We start from the raw sequence: 20,035 nt of genomic DNA on the forward strand, positions 1-20,035 counted from the left end.
GACTCAAAGATGATTATGCAAAATTTTAAATAAAGTAGGAAGATCAAATAACTTTTGACGGGGAATATAGTGAAATCTAAATTAAACTAGAGTTTGTAGATTTATTTGAAATTTGCCGAAATAATAATTTTGAGGAAAAAATTTCACAGTTTTTTCTTATTCTGAGAAGACAAGTGTATACTACACTAGTACCGAACTCACAAAGACTTTCACGTGATTATTGTAGAAAGTATCTTTGCAACCTCACCTTATTAATAAGTGTTATATACTATATTGTACCGTATCAAAAATTATATCTTATATCGTATCGAAAATTACGATATAAGAAAATTTTATATCGATAACGTACCGAAAATTTCGATGCATGTAACTAACATATCGATTATACCGAAATTTCGGTACGATATTGGTATACACCGTTTTATATACCGGAAAAGACTTATATTTTTAAAATTTTTAAATTTATTGTTTAAAAATATTATATATTTTTAAATTTTTTATATTGTTTCGGCATTTATAGTATTCCGGTATATACCGAAATTTTCAAATTTCCTATCGTACATTCGTACCGAAATCTTTGGTATATCGAAAATTCAGTAGATTCGATATTTTTTCGGTACGGTAATCTCAATATACCGAAAATTCGGTATTTTTCCCATTGAGGACTATGGTAAGATTCTAGCAACTTACACTCACGATAATTCATGTGCACAAATTTTAAATGTAAATAATTTTTTTTTAAAATAATTGATTACAAATAACAAAGCATTTAGTTATTTTTAGAATTTACTAAAATAAGTTATCATAATAATTTTTATTAGAAAAAGAAGGGGTATTTGTGTAGTATTATATAGTACAAATACATATAATTCATTAAGTACCCCTCCCCTCGAGTATTTTCTTGAATACAAGTCACTAAACTCCACCCACAAAATTCCACCAGCTAGCAACAGACTTCGTCAATTTTATTATTGCAACGTGTTTGAGATGGCTTTGTCTATTGAATTATTAATTAATTAATATTAATTTCCCCAAATTTGGACAACTTTGTCTATTTCTTGAGATTTTTTAGTTATTTTAAAATCATTAATGTCCTCATCAATAATTTCATTCAAGTCTTCACTATTTAATATACGTGTTTCTTGATTGGACTTCTGCATTAATTTCTCAAGACTTTGCAGTTGGGGTAGCTTGCGTGCATTGACGCTTCTATAGTTGGCATTGAGGTGCTAAAAGATTACAACTTCATACTGAGATGATCACTGTGATCATGAAAAACATAATGATCCCTCTAAATCAAATATTTGATCTTCTTCTTTTATTAACCATTCTGCTTTCTGTGAGCCCGGAGAGTGTTTCTGGACATGATAATGGAAGAAACATAAATATATGTCCCGAGAGGGAGAGACAAGCGCTTCTCAAGTTCAAAAGCGAGCTTACTGATTTTTACGGAAGATTATCTTCATGGGGGACTGGAGAAAACAAAATGGAGTGTTGCAAATGGAGAGGGGTTCGTTGCGATAACCGGACCAATCATGTCGTACGATTGAATCTCCGAGGTCCAGCCATATCATTAAATTATGTGCTTGCCGGTAATCCCGTGAAAGATAAGTTACAGTATCCAGCTGCTCCCCTTACAGGTAAGATTAGCTCACCATTGCTTGAGTTGAAGCACTTGACTTATCTAGACTTGAGTAGCAATTATTTCGACCCCCGTTTCCCGGAGTTCATATGTTCACTCACAGAATTGCACTATCTCAATCTTTCCCATGCTGGTTTCAAGGGACCAATCCCTCAGTGTGTTGGAAACCTTTCCAAGTTATTATACCTCGATCTTAGTGGATTTTATGGCTTCTACGGTAAAAGTCTTGATTGGGTCGTTCAACTTCATTCACTTGAATATCTTGACCTCAGTTTTGTGGACCTCCATGAAGTAACCAATTGGTTACAACCAATTAGCAAATTAAGTTCCATAAAAAAATTATACTTGATCAATTGTTCCCTTCATGATATCCCATATTCTTTACCTTCAATCAATGCTTCTGCTCCTCTTGAAATCCTTGACTTCTCCTTAAATCAACTCTCTTATAATATCACCTCGTTAATTTACTGGCTGCCAAATTACAGCAGAAGCCTTAAATGGATTGATTTCTCTTTTAACATGGACTTGGACGATCCCAACCCCTATCATTTGGTGCATATGACACCACATACACATGTTCATCCATTTGGCAATGGAAGCAATTTAATATACCTCGGTTTGCGAGGGAATCTCCTTGTTGGGCAGCTTTCTCAGCTGATGATGAGCTTGTTCGGGCCTTTGGGAACCAAATTACGATATCTTGACTTAAGCACTAATATGCTAAATGGATCGTTGCCTGACATGTCAAGGTTTTCATTTCTAACACAGTTGAAGCTCAACAACAATTATCTTAGCGGATTCGTCTCGAAAGATCTCCTACAACTTCCACATCTTCGTGTTCTTGATCTGTCTGATAACCAAATCATGGGCCCTGTCCCCGATCTCTCGTTTTGCTCATCGTTGAAAGAATTATATCTTTACAAAAATATGTTCAATGGAACTTTGACTGAAAGCATCGGACGCTTATCCGAACTAGAGGTTTTGTCCATACAGTTCAATCGCTTGGAAGGTGTAATAACAGAGGCCCATATGCTCAATCTATCTAGATTACGAATACTGGACATTTCTTTTAACTTGTTTCTTGATATAAAGTTCGACCATTTGTGGGTACCTCCTTTCCAACTACAGCGTATCAGGCTAACACGATGCAATATTGGGCCACGATTTCCAACATGCCTAAGAACACAGAATGAAGTCATGTATTTGGACATATCTAACACGGATATTAGCGACACCATCCCTAAATGGTTCGGTGAGTTATCTCCAAATTTATTGTATCTTAACGCATCAAATAACAAATTGTATGGCGTTTTTCCAAACATATCTGTTTCTACCCACAAGCCTGGAGTTTCAGTTTATCTATTGCCAATGAAGTCTCAAGATTTTGGTGTGATATTGGATATCTCAAGAAACAGAATATCAAGTTCGTTAACATTTTTGTGCCATATTACGAGTTGGAGTTTGATTGACCTCTCGGATAACATGTTGTCAGGCAAGCTTCCTAACTGTTTTGCAAGCTTTGAAAAGTTGGAATATCTCAATTTGGCGAACAATAATCTCTTCGGGACGATTCCTTATTTGTTTGGCGCTTTACAAGGTCTAAAATGGTTGGTGTTAAGGAATAATAGTTTATCAGGAATCATCCCAAAAGCTTTGAGTAATTGCACAAGCTTGCAGATTATAGATCTCGGGCAAAATAGGCTAACAGGCAATATTCCAACTTGGGTAGGACGTAGCTTTAGAATGATTACTGTTCTAAGCCTACGCTCCAATGAGTTCACTGGCAGCATACCTTTAAGCTTATGTGGCTTAACTGAACTTAAAATCTTAGACCTCTCATCAAACAAGGTTTCCGGAGCTATACCAAAATGCATATGGAATCTCAGCGCGATGACAAAAAAATATCACAAATTTGATCTATTTTCGAGTCAAGTTTTGGGATTTCTGGCTTTTTCGGTGATGGGGGACGACTACAGTAACTTTGCATCTATGTATACATACTTAAGTAGTGTGTATTTAAGGTGGAAAGGAAATGAGGTCAAGTACAGTAACTCTTACGGCCTGTTAGTCAACCTCATCGATCTTTCATGCAATACATTATCCGGTGAAATACCTGATGAACTAACAAAACTTGTTGGTTTACATGCACTAAACTTGTCAAGAAACAACTTGACCTCGCATATTCCCCATAACATAGCTCTCTTAAACTCCCTACAGTCCCTCGATCTTTCATGGAACCACATTTGGGGTAGTATCCCTACTGGTCTTTCAAATTTGGATTCCCTTGGAGTCTTGAACTTGTCCTACAACAACTTGTCTGGAAAAATTCCACCTCAGATGCTGAAGTTTGATGAATCAAGCTATATGGGGAATCCTTTACTTTGTGGGCGTCCTATACTCAACAGATCCTGCCCTGTGGACGATGAAACTCATGGAGATTTGGACTTCAACAATGTAAAGAGCAATGTGGAGCACGAAGAGAACGAGTTCATCACCCAAGGATTCTATATCAGTCTGGCCTTTGGATTTATCTTTGGTTTCTGGGTAATTATCGGAACAATTATAGCAAATGAATCATTCAGGTATGCATTTTTTAAGACGACTATTGTTGCAGAAGACCATGTACATCTTGTGGTTGTCCTCCTCAAGAATCGCTTGAAAAAGTATTTTTCCAAATAAGTTAAGTTTTTTATTAATTTTTCAAGAATTGTTCCATGATTAAATTATTCTATAGTTTTGCAAATTGGCCATTAAACTTAATACTGATATATGATGTATAAATAAAATATCTATGTTTATTTTCTCGCCTTCAATTTGATTGTGATAGCATCAATGACCAAATTCTAATTTGATTGTACAATTGCTTAAATTTGTTCGTTTATCTATCAAAAATTTATTTTAAGCTAATTATATAACTACTTATTTAAATTTGAACTTTATAAATATAATAATATGCACACAACGCATATATATGTTCAAATCTTTAAGATCAAACACACTGTTTTTCTCCTCTAAAATTTCATACTCCATTGCTCCTCCGCTTGAATAGCTGCTCGGGTATGCTTCGATCAAAATTAACATGAAGATTCAAATATCTTTTTTCGTTTAATTTTCATGCAACAGAAGGTGGTTCTCAAAGTCATGACCATGTGTGATGAGAAGACCAAGCAGAAAGCTACGGAGGCAGTTGCTGATATATTTGGTACCATCGAATTCGATCCCAACTTTTTATACACATTAGTGATGAAACCTATATTTTTAGCAAATAACTAAGGCCTTGAAGATCATAACATCTCCCGACAAATGGGCGGGATTATACCGATAAATACAGCATTCATATCCCCCTTAGACAAATGTTTCACATACAGTTTTTAGTTTCTTCACAGCAACACATCCTTTCCTGCTAAGATCTGGGATTATTCATATGCACAAACAGGTAGATTTTGAACATTGTATCTGATCTTATATATATATATGGTCTAGGGGTGGATTTCATGGCTGCTTATTTAAAAGATCAGAAGCTCATGACGGTACTGGTTGGAGAAATGGATGCAGTAGCTGTGGCGAAGAGTCTGAAAAAAGTGGGGAAAGTCGACATTTTGGCTGTTGGGCCAGCAAAGGAAGACAAGAAAGGGGATGGATAATAAGAAACCACAAGAACGTAAATAATCAAGCTCTACATCCCATTTCATCTTATTTTTTGTTTCGTTTTTATTAAAAATGTTTTGAAGTTTTGTTATGCATAAGTTCTCAATCACGAGTTTTCTTCTAAATTTTTATTTTCAACTTGTGAAAATGATGAACATCATAGTAAATTCATTGGTTGTAACAAGTATTTCTTGAGAATTTATTTATATTATAAATAATTCACGTATGTTATACGTGAAAAACATATGTTGGAATAATTTGAATTCGTAACAAAATTAGTTAAATCAACAAAAGATAATGATGATAGTATCGTAAATTTTGATAATTCATGTAAATTACTCATATGTAACTAATTTGGATAAAAACATATTTGTTTAATTTTTTTAAAAAAAGATTTTGACAACTCAATTTTTTCTCATATCGTTTTCTTTTGTTATTTGTCCTTTTCTTTCAAATAATGTATATATTTTATTATAGTCTTCAATTATTACATTTTTTTGAGTAATCAATGATATGCAATTTTTTTTATTTACAATGATATTGACTATTATTCTCTTTTATGTAAAGTGACAATCATTGCTACTAGATGTTTCTACTTTTTTAGTCACTTTTAATTTATTATTATTAGACGCTTATACTTGATAATATACTGATAAAAAAATATTGATTGAATGTTGTCATTTATTTACAATTTATAATAATAATATTTTTTTACAATAAATAATCTTTTTATTGACTATTATGAAACTATTTTAATATTTCATATCAACTATTAAGCATAATGAGCATAATTAAATTAATAACGACCTATTGGTATTATCTTCAAATAATAATATCTTTAATTTTTTTAATTGTTTATATAGCTTCACCAGATAATTTGTGTATACTTATTTTGAGAAAAGTCGGTTGCATTATAAAGTTTGAATATTGAATATAACTTTCTAGTATAATACAATTAATTTTAAAACATAATTTATTATATAAAAAACCATGCTTCTTCCTCCTTTTTTTTATTTTTTGTGTAACCCAAAAGAGCTAATATTTTTTCTATTTTATTTTCTTCATTTCATTGTAAAAATATAAATAAAAAAATTTATTCATGTCTAGAAAATACTTTTATTTATTGTTTTTCTTGTCTATATATTTTGTTATATATGAATATATACTCTACTGCGTTGTCTTAATCGATATATATCTTATCTATATAATTTGTGATATTAAAGATGTTTAAAAGTATTTCGTAGTTTTTCATTACCTGGACTTAAACTAACTTATTAAGATGTGATATATCTAGATATAAGAATTTTCAAATTTAATTTATTCATAATGATTTTTTTCATAATAATACCAACTCAAAATAATGAAAATTTGGATTCATAATTATTTATAATATGATATAAAAATAATAGATGAATTTTTTTTGACATTTTAGTTGCAAAATTACAATGATAAATGCATGTAGGTATATTATTTCATTGTGGCGATTATACCTTTATTTATATATCTCATTTCTCACTCAAGGATCAAACTTTGTTATGCATTTCTAACATATTTACTCACGTGTGAAGTTGCAAACACAAGAAGAAAACTGAAACTGAATTTAGCCAAACTGAATTTCTAGTGAGTTTTGGTATTTTGATGATATTTCTCAGCTAGATGAAATCAGACTGCTGATTTCAGCACACCAATTGAGCTGCTGAACCAGTTGAGCCGCTGACCGGTTGAACTGCTGACCAGATTTAACCGCTAACCATATTAAACAGCTGACCAGTTGAGGCTCGGGAAAATGTCCAGCAAAGTGAATTTTGTGAGAACCGAAAATCTTGCAATAATTAATATTTGGAAGGAAATTTTATTAGCATAAGATTCTTTTATTGAAAATCCTTGTATTGGAGATTTTATTATTGAAAATCTTAATTATCAAGCCAACAATATTCATATTAAGGCATGCAATTTCGTAAATTGGAAGGGAGTCTTGCAAGATTTGAGTATCATGCAAATTAAAAGGATTAAGGCATGATTATTGCTAGGAATTTTCGAAAATCCAACCATATTACATGCCAAATTATTGTGATGGTTAGATACTTGATTAGTTGAAAACAAATCATCTAAGATGGCACAAAATCCCTCCTACCTAGCAACCTAATTTTCGAAAATATTGAGGGGCAAGGGATTAAGGAATGAATCTCACAAATTGATAGCAAAATAAACTCATCATGCAATGGTTTTCTTTGGCAAAAATCGTGTGAATCTTGAGTGCAAATATGTGGGATTTTGATGCCATTTTTAACTCCACTCCCCTCAACTATAAATAGGCCATCACGCTCACTCCACAAGACACCACAATTTCGAAATTCCCCTTGCTGAAATCTCGAAATTCAGCAGCCTCTCCCTAGCCAAACTTTGCCCGAAAATCGTCCCGAAGCTTGACTAAAAGTCGAACCGAAGCGCTGCCCGGACGAAGAGCGAGGAGCGATCTAAAATTCGAAGCCAAGCATCCACGTTTTCTTAGCATTCAAACACTGTAAGTGTGCTTGTTTTTAAAATTTAAATTTCGGTTTTATACATATGAAATTTCGGTTTTTGGTTTTAAAAATTCGGTCGAGCTCCGTCTCTCGTCTATACGTTTTTATGAAATTTTGGTACGTTTATGTGTGACACTGTGAGTATTGGGTGAAATTCCAACATATGGCCCTTCACGGTGGGATAGAACCGTTTTATGGCCTCGCCCCCTTAGAGGATTAAAACTTAGGGACTGACGTCAGTAAACCGTTAAAGGTGAAAAATCGCAGTGTTATTATGTTATGGATATGATGTTAAGATGTATGAAAAGCATGATGTATTGATATGTTGTTTTCGAAAATGTTGAAAAAATTTTATGTTGTGTTCGATATCCCCTACTTGCTGAGTATTCCCAAAATATTCATCCCCCTTACTCTCTCCTCCCAGATAAGTCCGAAGAACAGGTTGAGGATGAAGAGTCTGAGCAGTTTTGGGGCTGGTGATTCGCAAGAGTAGTAATAGACTTTATTTCGAATTTTATGATTTCATGAATTGTAAGACGCTTCCGCATTAATTACTATTTCGTTTGGATTTCGGTATTGTAAAGACAATGTTTATTTCGTTGAAATTATGAATTATAAATTGGTTTTGGTTTATACTATGCTACAAAGACTTGTTGTTTCGATTGTGTGATTGTTAAACAACGCCGGTGTCAAATCCCGAGTTTCAGGGCGTGACAAATTTGACTGTTGCAATTTTAGAAACAGTACAGAAACTTTCCAAACGGTCATATCCTTGTGTCTAACGTATATATCATTGTTGGGGCATATAAATACAACATCTTAAAGATCAAACAAGAGCTTTTGAAGGGGTTCAAAGCATAGGCAGTTAGCATGAAGAAATCTACTAGTTGAGAGCACAAGCCCTTGTGTGAGGATACATTTGAGATATACGCTATTCACACACAATCACTCACACATATACAAGAGAGTTGAACTTCAAAGATTGGTTGAGTGAGTCTTCACACAAAGAAATTAAATATTGTGTTTGTAGTCTTGACATAAGAGACGTTAAATATTATGCGGATCGTGAAGTTGTGGCCTACAATCGATAGTATAATGGGAGGCCTACAATCGATAGTATAATGGGAGTTTCAATTAGTCAAGAGATAAATACTTGCAAGTTTTAAGATTGGACCCATTATTCCTTTGTATTTAACTTTGAGGCAGTGATTCTTCTGTTTTATAAATGAAGAGTAATGGAATGTTGAGTCTTTGCACATCTCTTTGGTGGTGATATACTGATTCAAAATGTGTGTAAATGTATTTTCAGTCTGTAGTCAAGTTGCTGTGGTGGTTCGGATAGGTTTTTATTGATGTAATAAGCTATTAAGAAATAGATTACATTGAGTTAAGTGCGCCGTAATCACTAGTGAAGAATTTAGCAGTCTATTAATTTGCCCAGTTGGCTAGTCAATGGAGTAATTTAACAATCTGAACTCTACGATATGCGGATTATACTTTTTAATCAAAGCCTGGATGAACCTAATTTTTAGCATTATAATGGTTTTAAGAATTTAAGTAGTCTGACAATATGTAGTTTTTGTATACACCGCTGCTTGTTAGATGTTTATATTGCCTTCCAGATCTTTGAGGGAGAAAGCAATTTGAATCAGAAAGTCTAGCAGAATCATTCCTCGGTACATTTCCTTCCATAAATCCTCTTTCAGCTCATGCCAAATTATCTTCAGATACCATACTTGGCAAGTTTATGGGATTTCAAATGAGAATAAACTTTGTAGTCTTCAAAAATATCAGGTTCCTGAAGAAAGTGTCTTTGTTGAGTGCAATAAGCAGATTTGGGGAGCGGGAGGATTCTAAATCTGGATTGACTGACTGCTCCTTCGTATCTTCAGTTCTTGACTCAGAAAATGTACAGCTCAAAAGTTCATCCGAGAGGAAGAAATCAAAATATTCTCCCAACCTATATCCTGCTGAAGAGCATTCAAATTGCTCTTTTCATTTGGAATCGCTAAAGCTACTCCCAGATGAACTTGATCATCCCAAATTTTCTGTTTCTTGTAATTCTTGGATGTCTGGAACAGCTGAGATATTTGATGAACCCGGGAACTTCAATAGGTCTTTTGACGACAAATGTAGGAGATGTAGTGAGAGGTTTGATGTGGATACAATTAATATGTCTACTAATATGCCAAAACTATGTGATTTTCCAGTGTCAAAAAGTCTTCCTCCGATTGACATAGATTGTGGTCCAGATTGGAGATCAACTGCAACAGAATTGAATGGATTCAGCGTTCGAAGTACCAAGGGAATTGGGAATTCACAGGAAAATTTCAAGGGTGAAGTAATTGGTGTAGAGGGTACTCCAGAATTTGCTGATGATTAGGTGGCTTTTCACCTTTTCTACTTGACGTGGAGAAAGATTATGCGGCAAGAAATTCTAGGAGTAGTAAATTGTCTTCAAGTGCAAATAATATTGACCTGGCCACAAATCCCATTCATACCGATTCTGCCTTTGATGCCTGGATTCCTAGAAAAGATGGACAAATTATTGGGGAAGAAACAAAACCACATTTTGATACCATGAATAATGATAATACTTCTATGGCACTCCAAAATGGGCCTTTGAAAGTGAATATGATAGAAGAAACTCCCAAAAATTTCTGCACACGGCCTCCTCAAGAAAATCGTACGAACAGTATTGGTGGCACGCTGCTATCCAATGCGCTTCACTCGGCTCAACTGCAGCAGGGATCGCCCTGGACTATTGAATTTCTTAACAGGATAAGTGAAAAAAGTAGACAGACCAAACAGTCTCTTTCATGTAATTCATTCCCCCCTTGCTTTGGTTCTTCAGGAGACACATCAAATAATGCTAAACGAAAGAGTCCCTCAATTTTTGAATCATACAAGTATGAAGTAGGTAGCACCTCAAAGAAAAATGGTGAACAAAAGAGACAAAAGACATCATCACAACCACCCAATTCGATGAAGAACGAAAATACATCAACCACACGCCCTCCGTCATGGACACCACTTGATAAGAGGGCAAGACGAGTAGGCAAGTCACTACAAAAAAACAGTTGGAATAGCGACGGTTTTTGATAAACCGTTGCTATTATAGCGACGGTTCATAAACCGTCGCACTTGTAGCGACGGTTTATGATAAAACCGTCTCCTATTTCACTTAGCGACGGTTTTTGATACACCGTCGCTATATTAGTGACGGTGTTTCATAAAATATAGCGACGGTGTTTCATAAAACCGTCGTCTACAAAATAAAGCGACGGTTTATAAAAAACGGTCGCTATTATAGCGACGGTTAAACGACCACCGTCGCTATTTTGTGCGACATGTTTTATACCGTCGCCATATGCGACAGTATAATAAAAAACCGTCGCCAATATGGCGACGGTTATTGTAGTCTGTCGCTAGTAGCGACAATTTTCTTGCCAATAACGACAGTTGGGCAACAACTGTCGCCTAACCCTTTTAGCGACGGTTTTAGCCGTCGCTACCCTTTTTTTTTTTTTTTGTAGTGGCTGAAAGTCTTACTAGATATTCATGTAATTTTTTACATTGAATCTTGATTTATTTTTCCCCAACTGCAGGTGCTATCTTTTGCAACAAAAGGAAGTGGCGGGCAAAGTAAGCTGGTCTGGAAGGATAATAATTCTCATACTGCAAAAATAAGATTTTAGGCCCAAGTTTTTGTTGCATGGAGTTTGCAAAAGTTATATATGGCTTCAGACTTGTGAACGTGAAGCTCAGTTTGCGCCAAGAGATTGCATTTGGCATACCAGCTAGCTCTAATTTGGCACCCTGTTACTCCCAGCAAATATCCACAACTATCTACTCAACTGGTTTGGTTTAGAATGCTTGCGAATATAACAGTTTTATTGTGTGTTGGAGATGGCGGAGGTTCATATTGAGTTTTTTTATGGCAAGGGAAGCATAAGTGTGATAGATTGCAACTAAATTTTTGTAGGTGTTAAAAAGAAATATGATAAATTTCAATTCTTCTCCTAAATATGTATTTCTAAAGATGTAATGCGAGCCATGTGATGAGCCAAGTCAATTTAAGTTTGACTGAGACAAAGATTGTTTGAGCTCAAATTCGGAAGTTCAAATTTAGTTTTTTTTTAATATATTTTATCGATAATATAAAATTAATATTTATATTAGTATGTATGTAATATTATTTTATTATATAAAAATATCAGTATTAATTATGTATGTAGATCTCTTGAACTCATGTAGGAGTTCATGGCTGTGATCTAACCTCATGATTTGAGCTCACGGACATGTTCATGAATTTGGCACGTGTTTCTTACAACAGGCTAAAGCTTTAATCTGCTCGAAATGATGCTCCTCTTTTTTCTTATCGTGTTATCTTTTTCTGGTATGAAATTGGTTTCCGCTGGTTATCATCTTCTAAATTTCTGTGCAACTAATTCAGTCATTTTTGTACTCTGAGATTCTACATTTCACTTGATCAATTATTTATTTTCCCTTTGTTCTTTTTTATGGTAGTATTATATGTTATAAAGAGATCCATATGCTAAAAAGTGAAGTGCAAGAGCCTAATAATGTTTAATGCAAAATTTCACAAAACAGAATAACTGTATTTTATTGCTTCAGCCATAGAACAAATAATGGAGAAAGATGCAGTTGAAAATGTATTGTTAATATACATGCCATGTCTGCTCGACAAAAAAGCTCAACAGTTGGTCTTCACCATTATTCCAAGTATCTAGTTTTTCTTTCCATTTTTCAGGTTACGAAGGGTCATAACAAGTTGTTGCCGTTCACCCTCTACCTCTGCAAATCTGAGACTTATTTCTGAATATCTCTCATGCATTTCTTTCAACGTTTTTTCCATGCTTTTGTTTTTGTCCCTCAGTGATACTACTTCACTCAACAAGCTGGAAGTATCACAACTACCACTGAAATGGTCACTCTTCTGTTCCAGCATTGTTTGGCGAGTTGCTCCTCTGGAAAAATAAACGGAATCATTTCCTTATTTTGTCATGTTAAATATTATGATACTAATGGCTCAAGTCAGTGCCAGATATTACCTTTTGATATGTTCTGTGTCCAGCTCCCCTGTCGTTGGAAGGTTGTTTATACCCTTGCTTCTTTCTTCAAGCTGTCTATCATTTATGTCCTTGGCAGGTGCACTCGCCTGTAGTCAGTTTATTGTTTCTTATCATTGGGTAACTTAATTTATAAACATCACTGAAGTGAGATTTATTGTTGCTTAAACTTGTATAAGCTATCACTGATACTTCATCAAGCACAATGTTTTACATCATACGGGAGTTAGTAGATATCCAGGCTTTAGTATTTCAGTAACATAAAGAAGAAAGCAATGTTAGTTCGCTTGATACATTTTTCAGAGCATAGTGGCTCCATGCACATAGAGATTTCAGGTTTGAGAGGTTTTGTTGAATGTAGGTTATTTTATGCTACATTTTCATAAATGTGCCAACCTGCTCTAACTGATCTGTAAGGTTTGTCTGTGTGTTGCTCTCTTCTTCTTCCACGGTATTATGCATAAGATTCTTTGCCTTCACTGGAGACCTGATAATATTTTGTAGTGCTGCTCTCTCTTCCTGTAAAGTTAACCAAAGTTAGTTGAGTCACTTATAAGCAAGAGTAACAAATGCACTAGAAATCAGTTCTTCGATGTCTGACTTAGTACTATCATTTTGGAAATTTCACGGTTTTCCTTTGAATGTGTGATTATTACCTTCTCATTATATAAGTCAATCTGTAGTTTGGAGACCTCTGTCTTTAGCTTTTCTTTCTCCGATTCGACCTTTAATAAATTATTCTTCACCTCACTGTTCTTCTGTCTCAGCTTTTTCACTTCTAAATGCAAGTTCTCTTCTTTTGTCTTTGCCTGATCTATTTGAGACTTCAAAGAAATATTTTCTAAAATAAATTTTTCTGCTTCCTTTCTCCCTGGTGCTACTACTTTCTCTGAACCTTCATTTTCCTTTACCCACGTCCCTTTCTTTTGTTCTTGAAGGTCATGAAGTGTTCTTTCATACTCATCACTTTTTATTTGATGTTCATCCCTAGATTTCTGAAGCAGGTCTTCAAGAATTTCATTCCTATGTCTCAAATCATTGGCTTCTGCAACTGATATTTGTGCCAACTTCTCGTTCTCCTCAATTTTTAACGACATATCAGCGGAAAGCCTTTTGAATTCCTCCTGAAGTCGCTCTGCTGCATTTGCATTATTCCATCTTGTCTTCCTAAAGGCTTCCTCAGCTCTTATGGCTCTCTGTTCCTGCATTATTTTTGCCTGAGTTACCGCATCCAAATCTTCTTCAAATGCTTGTGCCTGATTTTCCAGTTCTTTTTGCAGGTTCTCGACCTGAATCTCAAGCTCATTAATTGCATTCAAACATCCGGAGTATTGAAGTTCCTGATTTTTGACTTCTTCTTCCAAGCTTGCTACCTGGAGCTTCAACTGCTTCACCGTGGCCAAAGATTTAGTGTAATGGTGTTGCATTTCCATTTTTTCTTTTTGGTTTTCATGCAATGTGGAGTAGATTTCCTTGCTTTCCGTCTCTAAACATTCATAATCCAACTTAAGCCTCTCTAAGTCTATTTGAATCTCTGCTTTTTCTTTCTTTTGGATTTCTAATTCGAAATTAAGGTTTTCAACATCCTGCTTCAACCTTTGTATTTCAGCATCATTTCCAAGATTGTTTACCAGGTATTCCAATGCTTTAATATCTTCATTTTGATCCATCTTTTTCTTGGGAACTGCTCCAAGGGCCCTTGGTGCACTTTGAAGGGCTTTAATTTCACTTGAAAGTTGTGCGATTTTCATGTTTTTCTGCTCCAACTCTTTATTAAGATCTCTTAAGGTAAGAACAAGTTCAGAATTTGAATCTTCTGTCTCTTGCAGCAGTAACTTCATTTTTTTATTCAAGCACTTCTCATTTTCAAGCTCTTGCTTGACATTTTCTAATGACCTTCTCATACTTGCAGTCTCTTTTTGTTCATAAAATCTTTCGTCTTCCACATTCTTACATTTTGATGAGGACTTGAATCGTTCACATTCTGCTTTAAGTGCATCCCTATCTTGTTTGAGATCAACCATCTGCTCAGATAATTTCTCTCCTTTCTTGCTCTCCTTAATGATTTGCTGCCTAAGGGACTGTGCTTCCATTTCTGCAACCTCTGCCTTCCTTTCTAACATCTTCATTTGTTTTTTCAAGTGCCCCAACTTATCATGTGAAGTTTCTATCATCCCGTTTGCTGATTTATAATCATTATTATCCGATTTGGCATCTCCTAAGCTTCCACTTAGTTCGCGACTTGTTGCTTCACTTGAGCCCTCACTCTATCGAACAACTGAAGTCAGTTCTAGTTTATAGAGCAGATAAAGTATGTGTCATATTAATTCGTTTAATCAGTATTTGCTGATAGTATGAGACCTTACTTCAGAAGAATGTATGTTTCTCTTTCCTTGACTATAGCAATCATCCAATTCCGTATCTAAGCATTCGTCAGATTCATTCATTGGTGATAGATCATCTTCGATATATCTGAGCTCCCGAGTGAAAACAAAATAAAAAATAAAAAAAATTATCTTTTCAATTTTTACTATTACTCAACATTGTTATTCAAAGAAAAGGAAGATGAATATTACTGCTGTTGGTCGACATTGTTACCTTGAATTAGGATCTCCTTGAATCCTCTGAACTGTAACCTGGTATTCAATAATAGCTTTAGGAAATATTTTTACTGATGGTACAATCTTTCAAATTTACCACATCGTAATTATTAAAAACAAAGGAAAGAAGAAAAAACTGGTGCAAGCTACTTTCTCTGCAGCTTTGCCTCTACATATGTGTGCATAAGTTGTGTGCAGTGACAGAACCAGGATTTTAATTGCGCAAGAGATGGAGGGAATGAACTAACGTGCAAAATTGCTCCAGATTTTGAAGTCTGCAGTGGCAAAGTTAACTTCAACGGTTTGTTTGCTTCTGCTAGATCTGCAAAATCAATCGAGACTTCTCCCAGAAAACCTGACTTTGATGATCCCTTTGAGGAATAAAATAAGTAAAACTGTTATCTTCTTTTTTTTTCTCATCTGTGAATCTTGGGAAGAAGAAACCAGAAAATGTAACTTACAGTTGACACAATCAAGTAGTAAAATTTCTCTCTGATTCTCCCTGTTTTGATCTCTTTGACTAATTTCACCGCTTCATAAACAGGATTTTCCCATGTACAGATTCCTTCAGCGATTAAAGCTTTTGGCAATCTCACCGTTGGCTTTCCAACATCTACTGGAACCAGAGAAATCATAAGGCCTTTTGCTTTCATCAGTGGAACCTGATACAACATTACTGGTGAGAAACTGCTTTCCAAAATCTTGCATTTCTTGATCAAAATATCAATTATTCTTACAACCCATGAACAAAATGATTTGTTTTTCGCACTGTCGCATTGAATGCTACATTACCATCCCTGCGTTTTATGCTAAGAAGAGAACTCATTTCCATTTCTGATCCATTATAATTTGGTTTGACATCCAATGTTACCTGTGTTACTTGAAATTGCATCTTGAAGACAGCTTTGATCTTTTTCTCGCTTCGTTTGAACATCTTTTCTTGGATATTAAGGATTCAAATTCAAAGAATCCTTCAGTTCTTGCTGTGTGAGAATTAGGAGAAATGGAAGACTATGTGTTGCCTTTGCTGCATCAAGTGAAAAGGATCGAATCTACTGTGGAAAATATTGGTAGTTGAGAGGCGGAGCAGAATTAAATGAATAGAATAAAAAGCGTTTCTTTTATATAAATATTTCAGAAATTTAGGGATGGGACTCTTTTTTTTTTTTTTTTTAAAGAAGCGAGGGTACTTGCATAAGTAGTCAATCCTGGTTTTGACTTTTGAGTTGGATTGTTTAGGATTATGGTGCGAATTTTAAATTTCTATTAAGAAAGTTTGGTAGTATTAATTGTGTTTTTTTTTTAAATAAAAAAAATGGTGGATTTTTCTAGAAAATAATGAAGTTTAAGCATGTTAATGAGTAGAATTGACCGATTTGCGGATTATGGAGTGATGAAACTAAGCCAATCTAGTATGATATTGAATCAGACTTGTTCTAAATTAATCGGATTGAGAGTAAAACTAAATCCAAAATTGAAAGTGAATGGAACCGAATTAGAATCAATCTTTTTCAACCATTAAAGACCTAGAGAAATTTTTTTACAAACAAACTCCTCAAAAATTAAATATACTAAACAATACACACAAATCCTCACTTCTATTTTTTAGTTTATTATCTAGTGTATTTATGAAATCGGCATCAAAAGCGGATCCATTTTCAAGCAACATAATCCGATTTGATATTGTTATCCTATTCGGTTCAATCCGTACAGAACCACTTGATCTTGATAAGCATCTCTAACACACGTATTTTTATTTTCTTTAACATCGCTTACATTTAATAATAGATTTTTATGTTTCAACTTAATTATTAACGTAGGTACCAATACATTATTAGTGGCAAGAAAATGACGTGCACTATGTAAATAAACAAATCATGGGATCGTGAGTGAATAAGGTAGAATGCAGGGAGGGAGAGATTGAATTGAGATATGTATATATATTTAATTAAGAGTAGGTCTCTTGTGAGACGGTCTCACGAATCATTATCTGTGAGATGAGTCAATCTTACCGATATTCACAATAAAAAGTAATACTCTTAGCATAAAAAGTAATATTTTTTAATGGATGACCCAAACAAAATATCCGTCTCACACTCATGAGACCGTCTCACACAAGTTTTTGAGTTTAACTAAATATGGTTGGGTTGGGGATCCAAGTAACCAGCAGTTTGCTGTATAAGGCTGTCGGTGGAGCATTTATACCAGACTTGTCACTTTAGAAAGTGTCTCTCCATCTCCCTTTTGTAATTAGCTTTGTTCATCCATTTATAAATGTTTTCCCCGTGACATTTCTCACACCAATCTACCGTTGAGTCAATAATTATGTGTATTTATTGGATCAAGATTTTAATATATTTACCCGATGAGTAGGTCTCTTGTGAGATGGTTTCACAAATCTTTATCTGTGAGACGGGTCAACCATACCGATATTCACAATAAAAAGGAATAATCTTAGCATAAAAAGTAATATTTTTTCATGGATGATCCAAATAAGAAATCCGTCTCACAAAATACGATCCGTGAGATCGTCTCACACAAGTTTTTGCCTTATCCGATATATATCTTGGTGTTGCATAAGTAAAAAAAAAAGTTAATATAATCGCTTTTTTAAAACATTTACAAACACTATATGCAATAATCGTTTTCGTTGCTTAATGCATCGATCTACCAATGTACTTTAAATGTTGATGTTTATGTTTTCATTATTTTTTTCATATCATTTTATCGACAGCAAGAGGAAACTTGTGCCCCTAAGTATCTAACAAGTAATTTACATTATTATATCTCACTAAAAAAGAATAATCGATTAAACTAATAATTATTTAGCATTCCTTCTAGTTGTGAGGAAAGATGTAAGCCTAACTACTAGATAAAGCAATTATTTAGTTTTAGAAACACTTTCAAAATATCCTTAAAAAAAATAAGGGGAAAAGAAAATTTCTTTCAAAGTCTTCCTGATGTGATATATAGGGGAATTGTTTAAGAAAATTTAGAATATTTAATTGTAATTAAGAAACACTTCACTCTTTTATTAGTTGGAGGAAATTAAAATAATTGACCGATTAAAATATAACAATTCGGGTGTGCCTCTAGTTTTACATTATTATTATATATTAGTAACAGATACACACGCGTTGCATGCGTTATTATTATTTTTAATTTGATAAAATAATATTAAACAATTAAAACGAAATTATATTCAATTTAGAAGAGTTCTTCGATTTAAAATGGAAGTTTCGTTTAGATTTTTTCTATGTAAAACATGAAAATTTGAATCGGGTTGTAGATCGATATCATAAACAATCCCAACCGTGTTAATTTTTGTGTGTATCAATAAAATGACAATCACTTGTCGGATATGTTGTATATCCAATCCAATACACATATATTCAAGAAGATCTTAAATCCACTTATCCATATAGTACTCGTTGAAAAAAGAAAAAAAAATCAAGTGTGTCTGTCTGTCTGTCTGTCTGTCATGATGGATCTGGAAATTAAGGATTCCACGTGCCTCCATGTTCTCCTTTCATTCATTATGCTGTTTGACCCATTTTCCATTTTCATTTGCATCTCTCTTCATTGTTGCTATTTTTAAGATTCAGTGACTCTAAACTTTTATTTCACAAATAATTAATTAAGTTATTCATGCACGAATCAATAACTTACTGTTCACGCACGTAATTGTCTAACACATGATATCCGTATCAAGAAGTCAAATTTTGGAGAGGAGGATCGACATGATTCGGGCGGAACTTTCCGGTTTTTATTTTGAGATTTTGGTCCAAATTTTTATTTAGCTCGAGTAACTCAAATAGAAAAATAAATATATAAGGCATAAAATTAAAATTTTTGTATTCAGCTCTCGATAACGGGTATCTCGACTCCCACAAGCTCATGTGCCTCAATGAAGAATAATTACATGTGGGCCTGTCAATTTTGTTTAGTTAGTAATCATTTGTATTTGTTGGGCTGTGATAAAGCCCACTGGGGGCGAATCCATCATAAACCAAAGACAAAAAAAAAATTGATATTTATTTTTATTTTTGAAGAAATTGAGTCATGACCAAATTCATTCGTTAAAGTGTGACCACTATATGAAAGGAGAAATTGGTTAAATAATCTCGATCAACTCTTTTTTTGAAAGAAAATGATATGTTCAAGTGTATTTGAAATATACTTGAGGAGATCATTTTTTTAAAAAAAGAGTTGACCGAAGTTAAAAAAAAATATCGCCTCCTAATATGGGGCCTGAGTCCGACATCTAATATTAATAATTATAAATGTAACAAATCAAATGATTGAGTAAAATACATAATCAGTGGTTCACCAACCGACATAAATATCGTTAAAATAATTTAAAGATCTCAAATACTTGAAATATAAATTTTAACATGCCAAAATAAAGTAGTGAACCAAAGAAATCCAACATCATCACATAGCTCCTAAGACCCGAGAATCCCACTCTAACTCGTATTTTCTCGTCTGGAGCTGGACTCTGGCATCCCAATGCTCGCCTCACCTACC

At 34.1% G+C, this 20,035-nt stretch overlaps 2 protein-coding genes and 1 pseudogene across 5 annotated transcripts; 2 read left to right on the top strand and 1 right to left on the bottom strand.

The window, feature by feature from the left end:
• The first annotated feature begins 1,154 nt into the window (after nucleotides 1-1,154).
• Nucleotides 1,155-5,534, top strand: LOC140973790 (receptor-like protein EIX1). Of its 3 annotated transcripts, none has more exons than XR_012174684.1 (3): nucleotides 1,155-4,305; nucleotides 4,766-4,844; nucleotides 5,126-5,534. XR_012174684.1 is itself a non-coding variant. In XM_073436849.1 (2 exons), the coding sequence occupies exons 1-2, from the start codon at nucleotides 1,256-1,258 to the stop codon at nucleotides 4,785-4,787; spliced, it is 3,072 nt and encodes a 1,023-aa protein (XP_073292950.1). In that variant the 5' UTR covers nucleotides 1,155-1,255; the 3' UTR covers nucleotides 4,788-5,106. The 3 variants fall into 3 exon arrangements, 1 of the variants encoding a protein (XP_073292950.1); XR_012174685.1 differs by having other exon boundaries at nucleotides 1,155-4,224; XM_073436849.1 differs by lacking the exon at nucleotides 5,126-5,534 and having other exon boundaries at nucleotides 4,766-5,106.
• Nucleotides 5,535-9,267: 3,733 nt separating this feature from the next.
• On the top strand, nucleotides 9,268-11,760 carry LOC140972574 (protein SHORTAGE IN CHIASMATA 1-like; annotated as a pseudogene).
• Nucleotides 11,761-12,416: 656 nt separating this feature from the next.
• On the bottom strand, nucleotides 12,417-16,651 carry LOC140973791 (uncharacterized). 2 transcript variants are annotated; one of them, XM_073436852.1, is made up of 10 exons: nucleotides 16,380-16,651; nucleotides 15,970-16,170; nucleotides 15,757-15,879; nucleotides 15,507-15,544; nucleotides 15,275-15,380; nucleotides 13,565-15,175; nucleotides 13,398-13,427; nucleotides 13,305-13,325; nucleotides 12,891-12,997; nucleotides 12,417-12,806 (listed from the first exon to the last, which is right to left on the bottom strand). In XM_073436852.1, the coding sequence occupies exons 1-10, from the start codon at nucleotides 16,440-16,442 to the stop codon at nucleotides 12,566-12,568; spliced, it is 2,541 nt and encodes an 846-aa protein (XP_073292953.1). In that variant the 5' UTR covers nucleotides 16,443-16,651; the 3' UTR covers nucleotides 12,417-12,565. The 2 variants fall into 2 exon arrangements, with proteins under 2 accessions (XP_073292953.1, XP_073292952.1); XM_073436851.1 differs by having other exon boundaries at nucleotides 13,305-13,427; nucleotides 16,380-16,647.
• Nucleotides 16,652-20,035: the final 3,384 nt, after the last annotated feature.

Source organism: Primulina huaijiensis, chromosome 3 (assembly GCF_012295235.1).
Source record: "Primulina huaijiensis isolate GDHJ02 chromosome 3, ASM1229523v2, whole genome shotgun sequence".
NCBI lineage: Eukaryota > Viridiplantae > Streptophyta > Magnoliopsida > Lamiales > Gesneriaceae > Primulina > Primulina huaijiensis.